General features: G+C 40.7%; 1 protein-coding gene across 1 annotated transcript in view; it reads left to right on the top strand.

Annotated features, from left to right (window-relative positions):
• The window catches only part of FBXO34 (F-box protein 34), an 82179-nt gene extending 64452 nt beyond the window's left edge, over positions 1-17727 (top strand). The window contains exon 2 of the mRNA XM_045396458.1: positions 14511-17727. Within this exon, the coding sequence (XP_045252393.1) occupies positions 14521-16650 (2130 nt within the window). The 5' untranslated portion in view covers positions 14511-14520 and the 3' untranslated portion in view covers positions 16651-17727. The remainder of the gene's footprint in view (positions 1-14510) is intronic.
• Positions 17728-18800: the final 1073 nt, after the last annotated feature.

Consider the following 18800-nt stretch of genomic DNA (forward strand, 5'->3'; position numbering starts at 1 on the left):
GCGACAGAGCGAGACTCCGTCTCCAAAAAAAAATAAAATCTGATCTTGGGTATCAGATTCTCCTTTGTGGTTTGGTTTGTTAATAATTGAAATACCTAATGGTTCTGGGTGTGAACTGTGCATACTTTACAATTAATCTAGAACCAGGGAAGTGAGTTTCCTATTGAAGTAATAATAAAACCTTGTGGCTCTTAAAAATATATAAAAACTGTTATACAGAAATAACCAAAATGTAACAGGATATAGTTTAATTAATTATGTTTTTATAACATAAACCTTAAAGATAGAAGTATTTTTAAGCTTGTTGGTGTCCTGTTCCTTTCTAGTTTGGGTGTGTAGGAGTCTGTTTATCAGGAATTTTTGTTAGTGCTAATGCTGGGGTGGCTGTTTTTTTTTTTTTTTTAAATCTACGTAAACATGACCCTGTTAGAAAGCTGTGTTTAATGTAGTGAAGAATCATGGGGAGACTTTACAGTGTTTCTTGTTGGGACTTAGTGTCTGTATATTTTAGTATTTAAAGGATGTGGTTTGGTGCTTTGAAAATGAGAGGGAGGTCACCTGACTCATAGCTAAATGCCTGCATGTCTAGATTGTTCCATCCTGGAGGTTATTAACAACATGAAAGTTGTTTTTATTCTAGTTAAACTGATAGTATTAAGTTAAATAACTTTATTGTGGAAGTGTTTGTTTACACATGGCTGCTGAGTAGAATTTTCCTTAAAATCTGATTACATAGGAATGTTTTAGTAACTAGAGCGCTGGAAAAAAGCTGCTACACTAGCCAAAGTCTGTTGTGCTTTGCAGAACAGTAACCAAGATGAAGTGTCCTCTTTTTCTCCACCTTCTCCGCCGCTCATCTTAGAGAAAGCAGGGCACTGATCAGGTGGAGTTGCTTAATTGCATTAAGTTCGTGGGCTGCTCAAGGATTGATTAGTCAGACTCACAAACTTCCACTTAACGAGATTCTTGCTGACTGGCTGGTTTAAGTCCTTAAGTTTGATGCATATTCACTCTAATTAGTACTTACCATGTACAGGGGACTGTGCTGTGTGCCCTATGATGGACACAGAAAAGAATAAGATTACTTCTATCTTGAAGACAGGGTGGAACCTGGGAAGTGTCCCAGGGAAGGCACAGTTCTGGGAATTCAACAAGGCATATAGTTAGTAGCCATTGTGTAATATTGATGGGGTTGGGGTGGGGCAGTAGATGTGATCTGGGCAACGAGTGGCTAGTTGGAGAAGTGGTTTCAGTAGTTGCCATGGGTAAAATGTGATAAAGATGCTCACAAAGCAGAGAGGAAAGGTAAAATTGACAGGATCAGGCCACTGTGAACATGGAGGGCAAAGTTAGAGGAACTCAGGCAGGAGCTCTTAATCAGGAGCCCTGAGCTTTCCCCCAAATCCTACCAAAATCACTTATGTGTGTGCTTTGATGTTTTTGGGCAGCAGAGAACTTAGACCTTTTCTCAGATGTTAGGAAGGGTCCAGCATCCAAAAAAGATTGACACTGCTGCACTGAGTTTTCATCCATTGGTGACAAGATGGTGAGACTTGTGGGGAAATAAGGTAGTTTTGTGGTAGAACACACTCTTCCTTGTGGGAGGTATAGTGGGATTTGGGGAATAGGGTTTATGAAATGGTCCCCAGAGGGGGATGGCTTGCCTTTTCAAACGGGGTTTCCCCACCCGGCAAGTTAGGTTGACCCATTGCAGTGGATTGAGTGGAGGGCAGGTGAAGGGCTTGTGTTTTCAAGTCAAAGGAGTTCAGGTGAAGGGCAGGTGCTTTTAGTCAAAGGAGTTCCTTAGCATTATTTCCTCCTTTATTTGGAGATCAGATTGAAGACGTAGGGGATTAGAATGCAGTTGTAGTTTCTGGTGTTTACTTTTTATGGAAAAGTGCCTCGTATGTGAAAAGTGTTCTGTGCTTGATCCTAGGGGTGTAGGGGGTTATAAAAATGTCACACTTGGGATCCTGCCCTTGAGGAGTTGATGGTAGATAACACTTTCCTTTGGCTTTTTGTTCATCTTGGGTCTGTGTATGTTCAGTTATCTTCAGCCATTTCCTGGGCAATGGGAAACATTTCTGTTAAAACAAACTTCTGACTTTGATCTGTGACTTATATTTCCTTTTAGATAATGAAGAACTGGGATTAGAGGGTGTATAAAATACAATAATAAATATACTGTATGTAGGAACTTCTGTACAACCAATTTGGTGACTTTTAGGCAACTAATTTGACTATTTGACTGTTAGATGTGTGTGCATATAGCTTTGTTTAAAATACTATAAAGCATGTTTTAAAAAATGACCCAGTACTTAGTATTCTACGATGAACTGCCATTTGTATAATTGATCATTTGAAAATGCTTATTACACTTTTTTTTTTTTTTTTTTTTTTGGAGACAGAGTCTCGCTCTGTCGCCCAGGCTAGAGTGCAGTGGTGTGATCGCAGCTTACTGCAAGCTCCGCCTCCCGGATTCATGCCATTCTCCTGCCTCAGCCTCCTGAGTAGCTGGGACTACAGGTGCCCACCACCACGCCCAGCTAATTTTTTTATATTTTTAGTAGAAACGGGGTTTCACCGTGGATGAATGGATCTCCTAACCTTGTGATCCGCCCGCCTCGGCCTCCCAAAGTGCTGGGAATACAGGCGTGAGCCACCGCGCCTGGCCTAAAATTCTTATTACACTTTTAATCAATCAGTTTCTGTGTTTATGAAATGGGAATAATAGTTATATCTAGCTCATAGAGTTGTCTCGAAGATGAAATTTGAAGCTCTTTAGAGCAATGTATAACTACATGCCAACTGTTCAAAAAATATTAATGGCTACATCATTAATATTTTAAAATTAGTACTGTCATTTTCCCTTCCTACATGACTGAATGTGGGAGGTGACTATTTTTGTTACAAAAGGATTTAGAATGAGATACCTTGGAATGGTAAAATTTCCTATGCGTTTATTTAAATGTTCATATATGTATGTCTTTAACGTGTGAAAGTTAAGTGCACTTATACAAGGCAGATTCAGGTACTAATTAAACTGCTCATTTAGATTACAGAATGAGGAACTGAAAATTATATGTATTTAATTAGGAATTGGATTGATTGGTCTTGACTGCTCTTGTCTTTCAGTTCTTTTTTATTGTTAGACTTCCCATGTGTTTGTCTCCTTTTCTTTTTATCTTTTAAAAATTGCTTTCTGATTTATTTCCTGTTCGGTTTTCAGTAATGGGTGTGGAGTAGGGCAAGAACTTGTGTTGGTGCCCGTTGTTTGAACCAGGAAGGAGCGACTGCATCAGACAGCCTGGAGCTCAGTTGGGAGGGACTTCAGATCAGTCCCGGCAGAGCTGCCTGGCTTAGGGAACCACTGAATTCCAGTTTCCTAACTCCAAATCGGACAGTTTGTGGCTCTACACTGTATGTGCATAATGAACATTTTAAGGCTCATTCATACAGTGTTTTCCAAATGCTCCCATTTGTTTAGTTCTCCTTTTTAAAAACAACAATTATGGAAAAATTTAGCTATGTACAGAAATAGTAGTGAGAAACCCCCCCACTTAGCCATCATGCAGCTTCAGCAGTTGATCATCTCATAGCCAGTCTTGTTTGCTCAGGACTCCCATCCATTTCTTTTCTCCCATATTATTTTGCAGGAAATCCCAGATACTGTATCATTTAATCCAAAAATATTTCAGGATGTTATCTGTAAGAGATGAGGACTTAAAAATGCATACACACATTTTGAGAACTTTCCAGAAATGTGTAAAAAAAAAATGCATCCACACATACAGAATACGTACACGCACACGTGCGCACACACACACATACTATTTTATGGTCTGACTCAGAATCCTATATGGTGTGTTTGGTTGATAGGTCTCTTCAGTCTTTTTTTGAGACAGTCTCACTCTGTCGCCCAGGCTAGAGTGCAATGACACGATCTTGGCTCACTGCAACCTCTACCTCCTGGACTCGAGATCCTCTTGCCTTAGCCTCCTGAGTAGCTGGGACCACAGATGTCTACCACCATGCCTGGCTAATTTTTGTGTTTTTAGTAGAGATGGGGTCTCACCATGTTGCCCAGGCTGGTCTCTTAACTCCTGAACTCAATGGATTCACTCACCTTAGCCTCCCAAAGTGCTGGGATTGCAGGCATGAGCCACTGTACCCGGCTCATGCCTATGGTTATATTTTAATGTCATTTTCTTCTGTTCTCTAGCATTTCTCATTCTATGGAACAATGTTTTGTAAGTAAATCCATTATAAATTGACACCACAACAGTATATCTGTGCAGATTCTCTTCCAGGTGTTCTGTATAGTTGTACCAGCCTTACTCTTTGATGATGTCATCTGTCCTCAGGCCTCTGTTCAAGACTATCATATTCAATTTTTGAGGTCTCTTTTTGCCAAAAATAAAACTTGAATGTTTCTAATGATGGTTGCTTTTATTCCTAAGTTGATTTCAATACATTAGAAAATTACAGATTTGGAAATGAATGAAAGGCTAAGGAATTAATGCATCTCTCTCAAATGTGCCTTGAGGGCAGAAATTGCTCAGTTTTGTTCATGCTGAAGCCACAGGCTAGCACAATGTCTGACGCTTAGAGGGAAGTTAAATATTTGATAAACAAATGAATTAATTTTAAGTAAGGTATCAAACTTGAGGCATCCAGAATTGAACCTGAAGCCCCAGTTCTGCTTCCTTTCACAGTCACACATCTTATACTCCACTTGCCACTTGAGAATAAGCTTGCTGAGGAGTACCCCGCCATGGGCCCTTCAGAATTTCCTTTCCTCATTGCATAGTGTAGTAGTAAGAGCATAGGTTTTGGCTCCTGACTGCACACATATCCAACTCCATGATATGCTTGCTGTGTGATCTTAGCAAGTTTCTTAACTTGCCTCTGATTCAGTTTGTTCATCTACAATTGAAGATAAGAGTATGTACTTTTTTTTTGAGATGGAGTCTCTCTCTGTCGTCCAGGCTGGAGTGCAGTGGCACAGTCTGGGCTCACTGCAACCTCCACCTCCTGGATTCAAGCGATTCTCCTGCCTCAGTTTCCCAGATAGCTGGGACTACAGGCATGTGCCACCACACCTGGCTAATTTTTTGTATTTTCAGTAGAGATGAGGTTTCACTGTGTTAGCCAGGATGATCTCCATCTCCTCACCTCATGATCGGCCTTCCAAAGTGTTAAGATTACAGGCGTGAGCCACTGCGGCCAGTGAGTATGTACTTCTTTTATGGGTATTGTGACCTTGATCTTTGTAAGTTCCTTAACCCATCTCTGATTCAGTTTCTTCATCTACAGTTGTAGATAAGAGTATGTACTTCTTGGGATTTTATGGATATTTTGAGCTTAAAACAGTACCTGGCACATAGTAAACATTGTAGAGGTATTAGAGCTATTACTATTCTAGAATAAAAACAAGTTATTCTCGTCTCATTTGTACTTTTTATCTCTAGCTCTACCTTGATTTCTTTTCTTAGGCCTAAAAACAATTCTCTAAGATACAAAACCCTTGCCATAAAACTTGCATGCTTGTCTTGCTGGTAGCAGTGAAAATTAGCATTATCCCTTTGGAGAGTGGTTGGGCAAGATATAGCCAGTTGTGAAAATACACTCTGACTCAAGAATTTCACTTTTGGAAATATTTCCTAAGGACATACCCTTAAATGCATAAGAGACTGTACTCATGAAAATGTTATAATGTCCAGGTTTAGAGAGAATGGTTAAATATACTCTGGTACTTACACATTTACAATATTGGTTTTGAAGACCATGTAATAACATGGAAAATATCTCCTTGTGATAAAAAAGTACATTGTATGTACAATATGATCATAACCATATTAAGTAATATATACTGACATTCAGGAATTTGTAGGACTTGTAACTGCTCCTTTAATCACCTGTCCCCTCTCCCCCAGTCCTGGATCTATGCTAACCTGGTTCCAAAGGCCCAAATTTTACCTTGAAACTAGGTGCTCTGTATCCTTTGTATAAGCCATTATCCTCGATGTAAGGCTTTAGGAATTCCAAGTATTGTCGGATTCTGCAGAATAATATAAAAAGATGAAGATTCCCTCTGTGTACTTAAGGAATAGTTTTGTTTGAAGGATAAGACACATACACCAGATAACATTACAATTTGGGCTCTTGTTGCCCAATGATCTATAGTATAGATTTATTTCTCACAGTACCCCTTGGAATGCTGATTTTTAACCCCAATAGTTAAATTTGCCTTGGTAAGCTACAAAAACAGGCACCAAAGCTCATTTTTTTTAGTTTTCTGTTGAACATAAATCTCATTTCTTTACAAGTAGTAATTCTAAACAGAGTATGCCTTAACCAGCCAGTGCACAAATTGCTACTTCAGTCTTGGTTCAGCAGATCCTAGAGGCATGTGGTAGAAGGAAGAACAGTTACTCAGCAGGTGGGCAGGCAGGACAGTGACTTTGGCTTTCTTTGGTAAACAGCATGGGGCCTATTTCTGAAGTAATTCCCCACCCCCTTCACTCCCACTCAGTATTGCTGACAGAAGTCTTAACTTGCCAACTCTTTTGTCTACATTGATGCTATAAACAAACTATTATTTTTAGAGACCGGGTCTTGCTGTGTTACTCAGGCTGGACACAAACAACTGGGCTGTAGTTATCCTTCCACCTCAGCCTCCCGGGTTGCTGGGAGTACAGGGGTGTGCCACTGTGCCTGGCTTGCAAGCAAACCCTTTTGCTTGGTGCACTAATACTTATTACCCTGAATTTTTACCAACGTTTGCTTGTTTTTGAGACCAAGTCCCTCTATTTAGCCCTAGCTGGAATGTAGTGGCATGATCGTAGCTCACTGCAAACTCTTAACTCCTGGGCTCAAGCAATCCCATGGTCACCTCCCAAATATGACTACAAATACATTCCACCATGCTCAGCTTTTTTTTTTTTTTTTTTTTTTTTTTTTTGGCGGGGTCGGGGTGGGGGAGGTGATAAATAGGAAACTTCCCTATATTGCTCAGTCTGGTCTTGAACTTTTGTGCTCAAGTGATCCTCCTGCCTTGGTATCCCAAAGTGCTGGGATTACACATGTGAGCTACCATGCCTGGCTGGCTCTGAACTTTTATTTTAGCCTATTTTTTTTCTTTCCCCGGGGTTAAGCCATTTTAAAATTCAGTTACATATAACTGTGTTAATGGGCCAGCCTGTGCCCAGGTGGCATGTGTTAGGTACTTGGCCTAAGATCATTGTCCAGCCAGGGATTTGTGTGTATGGTGGCAGACATGTGCAGTGTCAGGTTGCATTTATACTCTAGAATTAGTAGCTGTACTCTTATTTTTCATATCAAATGTTATTTGACACATAATGGATTTTTGAACTGGATTCCAGGTTAGCCTTGGAATCTTGAATATTATCCCTTAAGAGAGAGAGCCTTTTGTTTGAGTTACATTTTGGTCAAATAGGGCATATGTTAAAGCTCTCATCAACTCTTTGAAAGTACTGCGTATGCAAGTGATGTCAGAAATTGCTATTGCCTTAAAAATATTTTTTAAAAATTTATGTTTACATAAAAATGTATGTTAAAGAAAAAACTAATGATACTTGTTAAAGGTGGGCAAAGAAGACTATTCAGGACCGTGGCGATAAGTATATAGGGACCACTGCAACGGGATCTTGCAGCAAAGGAAAGAGTTTGGGCTCAACTCCAAATACATCATGGGCAATGAACAGGGTAGGGGTCAGTCGAAGGTAAACTACTAAGAGGAAGCATTTGGAGTAAGGGGGATTCTGGCTAAACCCATCTAACAGGATTCTTGCTGAAGACAAGCCAGGGTGATCAGACATCACCTGGGAGATGGTGGAAAATGAAGAACTTGATCAGATATTGAAGATGGGAGGGGGTCTTTTGCTAAAACTGGATTTTGTAAGGAACTGCACAGATGGGCCTAGAAGAAAGTTCGGAATCCTTACTAAAGTTGGCCAAGCAAAGTATCTTTGTCATATGGAAGAATGATTGGTTTCAAAGTAAAAGCAAGCGTCAGCCCACTCAAGGAAGTAGTGGTTTGCTATGCAAAGGGATAGGAGTTTTATTTTCCTTCATTTTCTGTAAAAAAATAATTAGAATAGGTAAAATATGCAAGAGAGTTGTTAACAGGAACTCTGAATATCTGAAAAATCCTTGGAAATTAAATTTTCCTGGTAATTCTCAATGTACTTTTCAAAATGTATTAATTTTTTGGACTTTAACTTTTTATTAGGTTTCATCTGCATTTTGGTGTTCATTCTAGTGGCATTTACCAGTGGTAGGCTTTTCATTTGCCTGTGTAGCAGTAAATGTGATATGCTGGAGTTTTGTGGGTGTTTGGCATTATGTCACAGGAGCAATAGGAAATGACTACAGATTAACTTAGACATGGTTAAGTTTAACAAAATGAATACTTCATTTTGTCTCTATCCTGAACTGTTATTTAATAATTCACAACAGCCTAAGCAGAAGTTCTTTTCCTCCAGGCCCTTCTCTTCCCTCCCTGCTCCAACAAAAGCAGGCTGGGGACCTGTGTTAATTTGCATAATATTACTAATTCACTATTTTGTAATACTGTCCAACAGTATTAGGTGTTGCATTGGTTGTGAACACAATAGAAAAGCAAAGGATAGTGGCTGTTGTTCCCAACTTGTCAATATTCCTTTTTAATATGTTTTGGATACTTGGTTGTCCCATTAAGCTTATCTACTCTACTTTCTGGAAGTTAGCTTCATTTGGTCAATATTATAGATAACTTTGAAGCAGGTAGGTGCTGTATTTAAATACCATTGTGAATTCTAAGATGGAAACCATGAGCGATGAGCTTTTGAAAACCATACATGTGTTTCCAAAGGCCATTCTCTTTATTACTTAGTATCCATTAACAGACAATAAAGGATTTTTCTGTCGTGCACCACTAACCCTAACCACCCAATCCTCGTAAGGCAAATTTAGAAGTTCCTTGAGTTGGTTTTAGAGAATATTCCCTAAAAAGAAAAGGAGTGGATTGCCTCCCCAAAAAAGCCATCCCCCAATATTTTGAAAGTTAATTTGAGAAATACTGCATTTTCTGACTTACAGGGTTTTTTCCCCCTTTTTTTCTTTTTTAAAACAGGCATGCTGTGGGAGTTGGATGCATTCTTTCTGTCAGTGCTTAGAGACATATGGAGGGGGACGTCTTTTCTTGTGCCTCTGCCTATATTCACACCCTCCTGCTCTTGGCATTTTTTCCAATTTAATAGCCATCAAAACAGCCTTTGTATGCTTTTATATTAGTATGGTTTATGTGATCTGTCTGCCTTAATGCATCACAGCTCTGTGTAGTAGTTTTATGTGGCACTTATGAAAAACTGACCTAATTTGAAAGATAAAAGTTCTTGGAATAGATGCCGTCAGAATTATTTAATTTTATTTGTGTCATAATTTATCATAGGTTTTTGATGTATCGTCCTTCATAGTGGGGAAAATATAGATCCAGGAGACTGTATTTCCTATCTAATTCTAATCTTAATTTTACCACTGCCTAGCTGTGGGGCTTCAGAAGTCACTTTATTTGTGCTTCCTCATTTTTGAAAACAAGGATTTCATTATATATATCTGCAGCACTTTGCCGAGTTGCTAATTATTTGTACAATGGTCCAGTGAAGAAGGCTGTCATAAGATGGTCTCTGGAAGCTTCTACAGTTTTTAAGAAACAAATGATGAATTTCCTTACTGTATACTTTTTTCCTCTCTAAAGGTATTATATAATGAGAAGGGGCCTTTGTATACTACTCTATTTTTATTCCTCCAATTTTTTTTTTTTTTTTGGTCCCACGAGACGGAATCTTGCTCTGTCACCCAGAGCCAGTGTACAGTGATGTGGTCTCAGCTCACTGCAACCTCCGCCTCCCGCATTCAGGCAATTCTCCTGCCTTAGCCTCCTGAGTAGCTGGAATTACAGGCGCCCACCACCACACCCGGCTAATTTTTGTATTTTTAGTAGAGATGGGGTTTCATCATGTTGGCCAGGCTGGTCTCGAACTCCTGACCTCGTGATCCGCCCGCCTCCACCTCCCAAAGTGCTGGTATTACTAGCATGAGCCACTGCCCCCAGCCATTATTCCTCCGATTTTTATAAATAAAGAGTGGCTGTTATGCTAATAAGTGACTCCTTTTTGGAATTAGCATTCCTGTGCCTTTACTGAAGCAGAAAGACACATGAACTGCCTTATCTTCTAACTTGTTTTGATAAGCAAGGCTGAAGACTAACAAGTTAGAAAACCGGCATCTGCCTTTGATATTATGGCTTCCTATTAGCAGTAAGAGAAATCTCGTCCTTTCCCCTATTCTGACCACATATTGTCATTCGATTTGTCATCAGGTTTACCCCTCTGTGGACAAGAGTTAGTATGACTCTTGAAGTGTTGGGATTTATCCAACTACATTTTTTTAAAAGGAAAGTTTAGTTGTCTTTTATGGCTTCATTTTGGGGAGTGTATACTCTATTTAGGTGAGAGTTTTCTTTTTTAAGCTGAACTTAGAGTCTAAAAGGAATAGTGGAATTATTGAATACAGGATTTGGGCCTTTACTGGAATAAAGTTGCTCAAATTATACCTGGTTCACTGTTATATCTCCCTGTAGACCTGGAAAGGATTTAAGGTGACAGGTATGTTGAGACTGTCCTTCATAACCAAGCTTAGTGAGAGAGTCGCTGTCGTTGGTGCTCACCCTCTCAGCTTCTAGTCACCCCTCCACCATGAACTTTTGACTTCTTGTGGTTTTTTTTTTTCTTTTTTTTTTTTTTTTTAACTTAAAGTTCTGGGTTACCTGTGCAGAATGTGCACGTTTGTTACATAGGTATACATGTGCCGTGGTGGTTTGCTGCATCTGTCAACCTGTCATTTAGGTTTTAAGCCCCGCATGCATTAGGTATTTGTCCTAATGCTCTCCCTCCCCTTGTTTTTACCCAGCCCTTCGATAAGATGCTTCAGTATGGACTGTCTGCTTGATTTTTTGTTGGGCAGTTCCACCTTAACCCCTGTTAGTAGCCCAGCACCTAAGTTCACATCTAGAATCCCACTTTTACATTAGATCTAACACGTGACCTCTAAAGTCCCTTTCAATTTCAACCTAACATTAAAAACAGATTCTGGGCCCAGTCTGAGAAATTGTGATTTAATGGGCCTAGGGGATCTTAATTTCTTTTAAGGGCCTTTCTGAGAATCTAGGGAACATTGATGTGTAGGTGCTATAAACCTGCATTTTATTTTATTGCAAGAGAGCAGGACTTTATTATAGCAATAGTTTAAAATACAATTGTGATGAAGAGGTAGGCAACCATGGAAACGTAGCTGGAGCTTTACCCCACCCATGCCTGTCTTTGTGTGTGGGGGTGACTTGGGGGTGGGAAAGTGCCACCATCTGTTGTAATGTGTTAGAGATTTAAAGTTTTTGCTTTATGGATTTTTGCAGCAGATGCCCTTTGCTTCCTGCATTATATCCTCTCAGGCCATCACTGGTTTCAAACAAAACTTAGATTTTTGTAGTTTCTCTACATCTTGCCAACAGCTTTCTATTTTCTGCCTCAGGGCTTTCAAACCCAGCACATAAGGGGGAAAGGCTAACCTCAGGCAACCTTCAACCAGTGAGGGATTGGAGCTGGTGCCTAAATGTCCTGCTTCTTTCAGGGGTCTCACAGGATCACCGCACTTTCCAGCAGTCACCTTGTGTGTCCTTATTGGCTATTTTCCTTCCCTCACATCTGTTCCCTGGGATCATCTCCTATTTTAATCTCGCTGAAATCTTGTACACATAGTGTTAGTTGAGCTGACTTTAAAGCTCGAATGCAAATAAAAGCCTTCTGTAATTACATTAGTTTCTTTTTAATGTCCCTGTCTGTCAATAATAGCACCTAAAATAATACATGGGGGAAGAAGTAGAAGAGAACATATTGTGCAATGCAAAATGGCACACATACTGCTAAAGTTTAAATTAAATTTGTTCATAGATACTGTGTAATGAGATCATTATGTGAGAATTTATTGGGTTTTTTGACACTTCCATTTCATTTCGTTTAGGAATGGGGTTGAACGGATATGAAAACCCAGAAAATAGTTGGCACAGAGAGATAGCACTAGGTGTGCCTCTTTTATTCATTTATATGTCATCTGTTCTTGAATTCTGGGTGGCTGTATTTGTAAGACTATACAGTATAATAATAGAAAGCTATTAAAACTGTCACAGTGCAGAAAGGGGGAAGATCTCTACAGATGATTAGACTATAAATTGCCAAAGATCAGAAAGACCTTGATAATATCTATTTCAAAGGTTTTGTTTGGTTGTTTAGTTGGGTTTGTTTTTTTGTTGTTTTTGGAGACAGGGTCTTGCTGTATTGCCCAGGCTAGAGTATAGTGGCGTGATCATAGCTTACTGTAACCTTAAACTCCTGGGCTCAAGCGATCCTTCTGCCTCAGCCACCCTATTCGCTAAGACTACAGGCACGTGCCATCACACCTGGCTAATTAAAAACATTTTTTTCTTTAGATATGAGGTCTTGCCATGTTGTCCAGGCTTTCCTAGTTGAAGCGTACATCTTGGACAGCTCAGTATATTCATCCTTGTTTGCTCCGCATTTACTGAGTGCCTGCCATATGGCTGCCTCTATGGTAACTGTTTTCACATATCAGTTTTAATCACCAGGAATAAACTTGGTCCCAAACTCCTGGCCTCAAAGGGTCCTCCTACCTATGCCTCCCAAAGCACTGGGACTATAGGTGTGAGCCACCATGCCTGGCTCCTGTTTCAGGAGTATCTTTTAAAAAACACTTTTGTATGCTTTAAATGCAAAATTTCTCTTTATCTGGCTAGAAGATAACAGTATCCATAATTATTCTTTTATCTGAGACTAGAACGTAGGATTTAAAAGTTGAAGTGAAAGGTAAACTTGTTCTAGACGATCACTTTCATTCTTGGTGATTAAAACTGATAACCTGAAATCAGTTACCACAGAGGCTGCCATATGGCTGGCACCCGGTAAATGTGGAGCAGAGGATGAATAAACTGAGCTCTCTGAGATGTATGTGTTCAGCTGCTGTCCCAGTGAGCAAGAGCAGGTGAAACTTCACGTGCTTAGACCTGTAGGTGCTGTTGCCTCACTCCCACCAAACTGGGACTGCAGATCTTTATTTTAGTTTCTAAGTTTATTTTGCAGGAGTCCAGGCATCCCTAGAAAATACTCTTTCTTCCGTCCAGGGTGTTTTGTGTATCTGTGTGCTATTTTATGTAAATCGTACATTTGACCAGTTCATTAGGTTATCTAGTATTTCAACCCCTCAGTTAACGTTTCAACTGAGGCCGAGAGAGGAAGTGACTTGCCCAAGGTAAAATCACCCTGTCTAGATAATCAGTGATGTGGCAGGGACTAGAACACTAGTCTCTGCAGTAATCATCTTTTTGTCTTATTTCTGAAATAGCTCCCATCTCTAGCCCTGGCCAAGGACCAAAATAAGGCACCATCTTTCTGAACTAGTTCAAAATGGTTTTAGAATTAATAAGTACTGTAGGGTCTATATTTAAGATGGTTACAGGAAATTTGACAGTTAAATGTTTCTACACATAAATTATTTAGAAAATCAAGACTAATAGATGGGCAAAGTACACAAGGAAACAAGTGAAAAATTATAAACATCTAAATATTCAGTACTCAGTGGTATGGGAATAGTTTAGGAAGCAATAATTTTCTTTTTTTTTTTTGAGACAAAGTCTCACTCTGTTGCCCAGGTTGGAGTGCAGTGGTGCGTGTGATCTTGGCTGCAGCCCCCGCCCCTGGGTTAAAGCAGTTCTTGTGCCTCAGCTTCTCGAGTATTTGGGATTACAGGCGCCCCACCACGCCCGGCTAATTTTTGTACTTCTAGTAAAGACAGGGTTTTACCATGTTGGCCAGGCTGGTCTTGAACTCCTGGACCCAGGTGATACGCCTGCTTGTCCTCCCAGAGTGCTGGGATTACAGGCGTGAGCCACCATGCCTGGCCAGGAAGCAATAATTTTGATGGGCTATTTGCAACTAATAAAATGCTAATTGTGATGATCTAGAAAGAGTGTTTAAAAACCTAACAGGGATCATGGAGGAGTTCTTTTTATACTTTCCTTTCTTCTATGCCTAAAACTTAGGTGTCTTCAGGAAGTTCAGATTTTTTTTTTAATTTAAAAGGTTAAGTTTACCAAATGTTAACTGATGTCAGTTTCTGAAGTTCTTCAGTCAAAACCGATTTATTTTCGGTAAAAAAAAAAAAAGTACTACACACCATATAAACTGGTTATATTTTGCTTTTTGTTATTCTTGATACGTGCAGTAAAAACTAGCTATCATGAGAGAGTTGGTAAAGATTTAGTGAACTGGTAGAAAATGTTCTTCTTAGTTGCTAGAACCATCTGAGCTTAAATTTAAAAACATTTTTTCTAAAAACAAAATTGGTTTCTGAATCAAATGTGTATTTCTTTCCTATAGGGGCTTTGTTATGCACCTAAAGCCATATTGGAAGCTCCAGAAGAAAGAGCACCCCCCGGAAGTCAGCAGGGAAACGCAGAGAACTCCTATGAACCACCAAAAGGCTGTAAATGATGAAACATGCAAAGCTAGCCACGTAACACCAAGTGTCTTTCCTTCAGCCTCTCTTGGTAAAGCATCATCTCGAAAGCCGTTTGGGATCCTTTCTCCAAATGTTCTGTGCAGTATGAGTGGGAAGAGTCCTGTAGAGAGCAGCTTGAATGTTAAAACCAAAAAGAATGCACCATCTGCAACGATCCACCAGGGCGAAGAAGAAGGACCACTTGATATCTGGGCTGTTGTGAAACCTGGAAATACCAAGGAAAAAATTGCATTCTTTGCAGCCCACCAGTGTAGTAACAGGATAGGATCTATGAAAATAAAAAGTTCCTGGGATATTGATGGGAGAGCTACTAAGAGAAGGAAAAAATCAGGGGATCTTAGAAAAGCCAAGGTACAGGTTGAAAGGATGAAGGAAGTTAACAGCAGGTGCTACCAACCTGAGCCTTTTGCATGTGGCATTGAGCACTGTTCTGTGCATTATGTGAGTGACAGTGGGGATGGAGTCTATGCCGGGAGGCCTCTGTCAGTTATACAGATGGTTGCCTTCTTGGAGCAAAGAGCCAGTGCTCTGCTAGCTAGCTGTTCAAAAAACTGTACAAACTCACCTGCCATTGTGAGGTTTTCTGGCCAATCCAGAGGTGTGCCCGCAGCCACCGAGTCCTGTTCTGCCCCAGGAGCTTGTGAAGAAAGGGGAAATCTTGAGGTTGGTGAACCACAGAGCGAACCAGTCCGTGTCCTCGACATGGTAGCCAAGTTGGAGTCTGAGTGCCTGAAGCGGCAGGGCCAGCGTGAGCCTGGGAGCCTCTCAAGGAATAACAGCTTTCGTCGAAATGTGGGCAGAGTTTTGCTTGCAAATAGCACTCAGGCTGATGAAGGCAAAACAAAGAAAGGCGCCTTGGAGGCACCCGACACTCAGGTGAATCCTGTGGGGTCTGTATCTGTGGATTGTGGCCCCTCAAGAGCTGATCATTGTTCTCCTAAAGAGGACCAGGCCTGGGACAGTGCTTCTCAGGACTGCCCCCCATTGCCAGCAGGAGTGAGTTTCCACATAGACAGTGCAGAGTTAGAGCCGGGTTCACAAACTGCCATGAAAAACAGCAACAGGTATGATGTGGAAATGACAGATGAACTCGTTGGGTTACCTTTTTCTTCTCATACCTATTCCCAAGCCTCTGAATTGCCCACAGATGCTGTTGATTGTATGAGCAGAGAGCTTGTGTCGCTTACTAGCCACAATCCTGATCAAAGAAGAAAAGAATCTTTGTGCATTAGTATCACTGTGTCCAAGGTAGAGAAAGACCAGCCTTCCAGTTTAAACTCCTGTGAAGACCCACTTCCAGGGATGTTGTTTTTTTTGCCACCTGGTCAGCACTTGTCAGACTGTTCCCAGTTGAATGAAAGCACAACAAGAGAGGCTTCAGAGGCCAGCCAGCTTGAAGATGCTGCTGGGGGTGACAGTGCATCTGAGGAAAAAAGTGGGTCTGCTGAGCCATTTGTGCCGCCAGCCTCTTCTGTGGAAAGTACATTACCAGTGCTTGAGGCATCCAGTTGGAAGAAGCAGGTGTCGCATGACTTCCTGGAGACCAGGTTTAAAATCCAGCAGCTTTTGGAGCCTCAGCAGTACATGGCTTTTCTGCCCCACCACATTATGGTAAAAATCTTCAGGTTACTTCCCACCAAGAGTTTAGTGGCCCTTAAATGTACCTGCTGCTATTTCAAGTTTATCATTGAGTACTACAATATCAGGCCAGCAGATTCTCGCTGGGTTCGAGATCCACGCTACAGAGAAGATCCTTGCAAACAGTGCAAGAAAAAGTATGTGAAAGGGGATGTGTCCCTGTGCCGATGGCACCCCAAGCCCTATTGCCAGGCATTGCCCTATGGGCCAGGGTATTGGATGTGCTGCCACCGGTCTCAGAAAGGATTCCCTGGCTGTAAGCTGGGGCTTCATGACAATCACTGGGTTCCTGCCTGCCACAGCTTTAATCGGGCAATCCATAAGAAGGCAAAAGGGACTGAAGCTGAAGAGGAATACTAAAGTCCATGTGAGAGGCAACGAAAGGACCGATTTTTAAAACTGCAAAACACCTAGATACACCATTCAAATGAGCGTAGCCCCCTGAGTCATCACTTTAGAAGAATCTGTACTTCATCAGGACCGCATTGCTCAGGCATAAACTCTAAATTTACGAGCCGTACAAAAAAATTGGTCTTGTTGTTTATAGTGGCATCTCACATTTGAACCTGGTGGTATCCCACAGTTTGTTTCAGTTGCCTGTGAATAACTCTGCCTGTTTTCCTAAATCAAACCCATCCTCCAAGGATGAAGACTCACCACCATCCAGGACATTCAGAAGAGTTCACTGCAGACACTCTCAGGTAGTCTTCAAAAAGGGGTTTGAGAAATGTTTTGAGCACTGGCACCATCTTTGAAATAAGTGAATAGTGTCCTGTGAAAAGAATAGCAGGACTTTTAGATGAAAAGTATTCTTAAAAAGAAAAGTCAGGCACCCCACCTTAGACCTCGTATGCTTGATCCTGTGAGATTGATGTTTGTGGCTGGAGATGGATTTCATGCCCTGTGGTGTTTACAGTGTATATAATGGTTGTGTTTTCATAGGGCTATGAAAGTGCACATTAAACCTGAGCGCCTTTACCTTTAGATGAGTGCTTTGGCCCCTCTGTAAATAGCACGATTAAAATCCAGTTGTATATAATGGACAGCTAACTGAACAACATAATCACAATGCAGCTAGGATAGTGTTGCGGCTATAATTGTGTGTGTTTTTTTTAATTGTCTAGTCTTAAATTTGTACATCCTGTATAAAATATGAATGTTTCCCAAATAAACTATGAATGTTTCCTGTATAATATATGAATGTTTCTGAGAAGAAACTCTAAATAGTTGAAAGGCTAACCTGCTCAAAGGATACCAAATAATGGTTTAACTGGACAACCTGAAAATTAGCATAGAAAACAATCCTTCATTATATTTTAGTGATCCACAACATTGAGAGAATATTATATAGTTAGCTCATAACATTCTTGTCTACTTTATCCTGTCTGGTTACAAAATTTTTTAAAACTTCAATAAAAACATGCATCTTAAATGGAACCCAAGCTTTGCGAAGATTTTTTCTGTTTTGATGCAATGTTGAAGAAGGTTCTTGTAAATTGAATCATAAGAATTCTTTTTAATTATTTTGAATTGTTGGAGATAAGGTGTTTTTTTCTGTCAGAGAAGAGGCCATCTTCACTTAACATTGAAGTTTAAATTTTTGCAACCCTTCAGTTCTTCCGTTGTTGTCTGTTCACAACCACTGTATTTCCTGTTCGGGTGACGTATTATCTAGGAGATTCTTCCAGCTTATCTAGGCGTTGTCATTTGGGAGTCACTAAGGATCTATTCAGGCCTGTAGCTTTGTAGTGCCTGGTGGGGTTGGGAGGTGTTGGGCCCCAGAAAGCTGCTGTGGGTGGAAGATCTAAAAACTAGGCTGGCTTGAAATCGAGTACCCGCCAAAAAGCCTTGTGACCGGTGTCGGCTGCAGGCTGTGGAGAAGGATGGTATGTGGCTGTAGGGTAGGCTCTGTGCTGGGCTGATGTGCTTGGTGACATGGTAGGCTGCAGCCTTCAGGCTCATCAGATTTGTCTGTGACATGGGATCAAGAGGAGGCTGAGAATAGCTTTTCCTTCAAGAGTGTTTTTCCTCGTGACTCACCCAGGTGAGGCATATTGGAAAATGCTTTTAAATCCTAATTGTCGCCTTGACTGAGGTTTCCAGTGTTTGTCCTACTGCCCTTATATTTGCTCTAAACTGGCCATCTCAGTAGCGCCTTCTTAATTGGTTTGTTATGATTCGTAATTAGGATTAAAGGAGATGAACATAAAGGACCTAGAATACAACTTGCCTGTAAGTGTCAGCTATGGCTGACATTGACTATGGCTCTACATTGGCCCAACGTGGACACTGGATAAACAACTCTCTTGGTTGGTTTTCACAAGTCGGTCACTCTTGATCTGGTTTTCTTGTGGGATACAAAGCTGTGACTGCGTGAGGGGTTAAAGTGATCAAGAGCAGAGGGCACAGTATGTCCCAGCCCCAGTTGGCATGCAGTACTTGGGTCCCTCAGAAATCGCCAATCATCTGTTTTGAACTGTGTGGCAGGACCTGGTTCCCAGTGCTGTCTG

The sequence above is a fragment of the Macaca fascicularis genome, chromosome 7, assembly GCF_037993035.2.
Source record: "Macaca fascicularis isolate 582-1 chromosome 7, T2T-MFA8v1.1".
Lineage (NCBI taxonomy): Eukaryota > Metazoa > Chordata > Mammalia > Primates > Cercopithecidae > Macaca > Macaca fascicularis.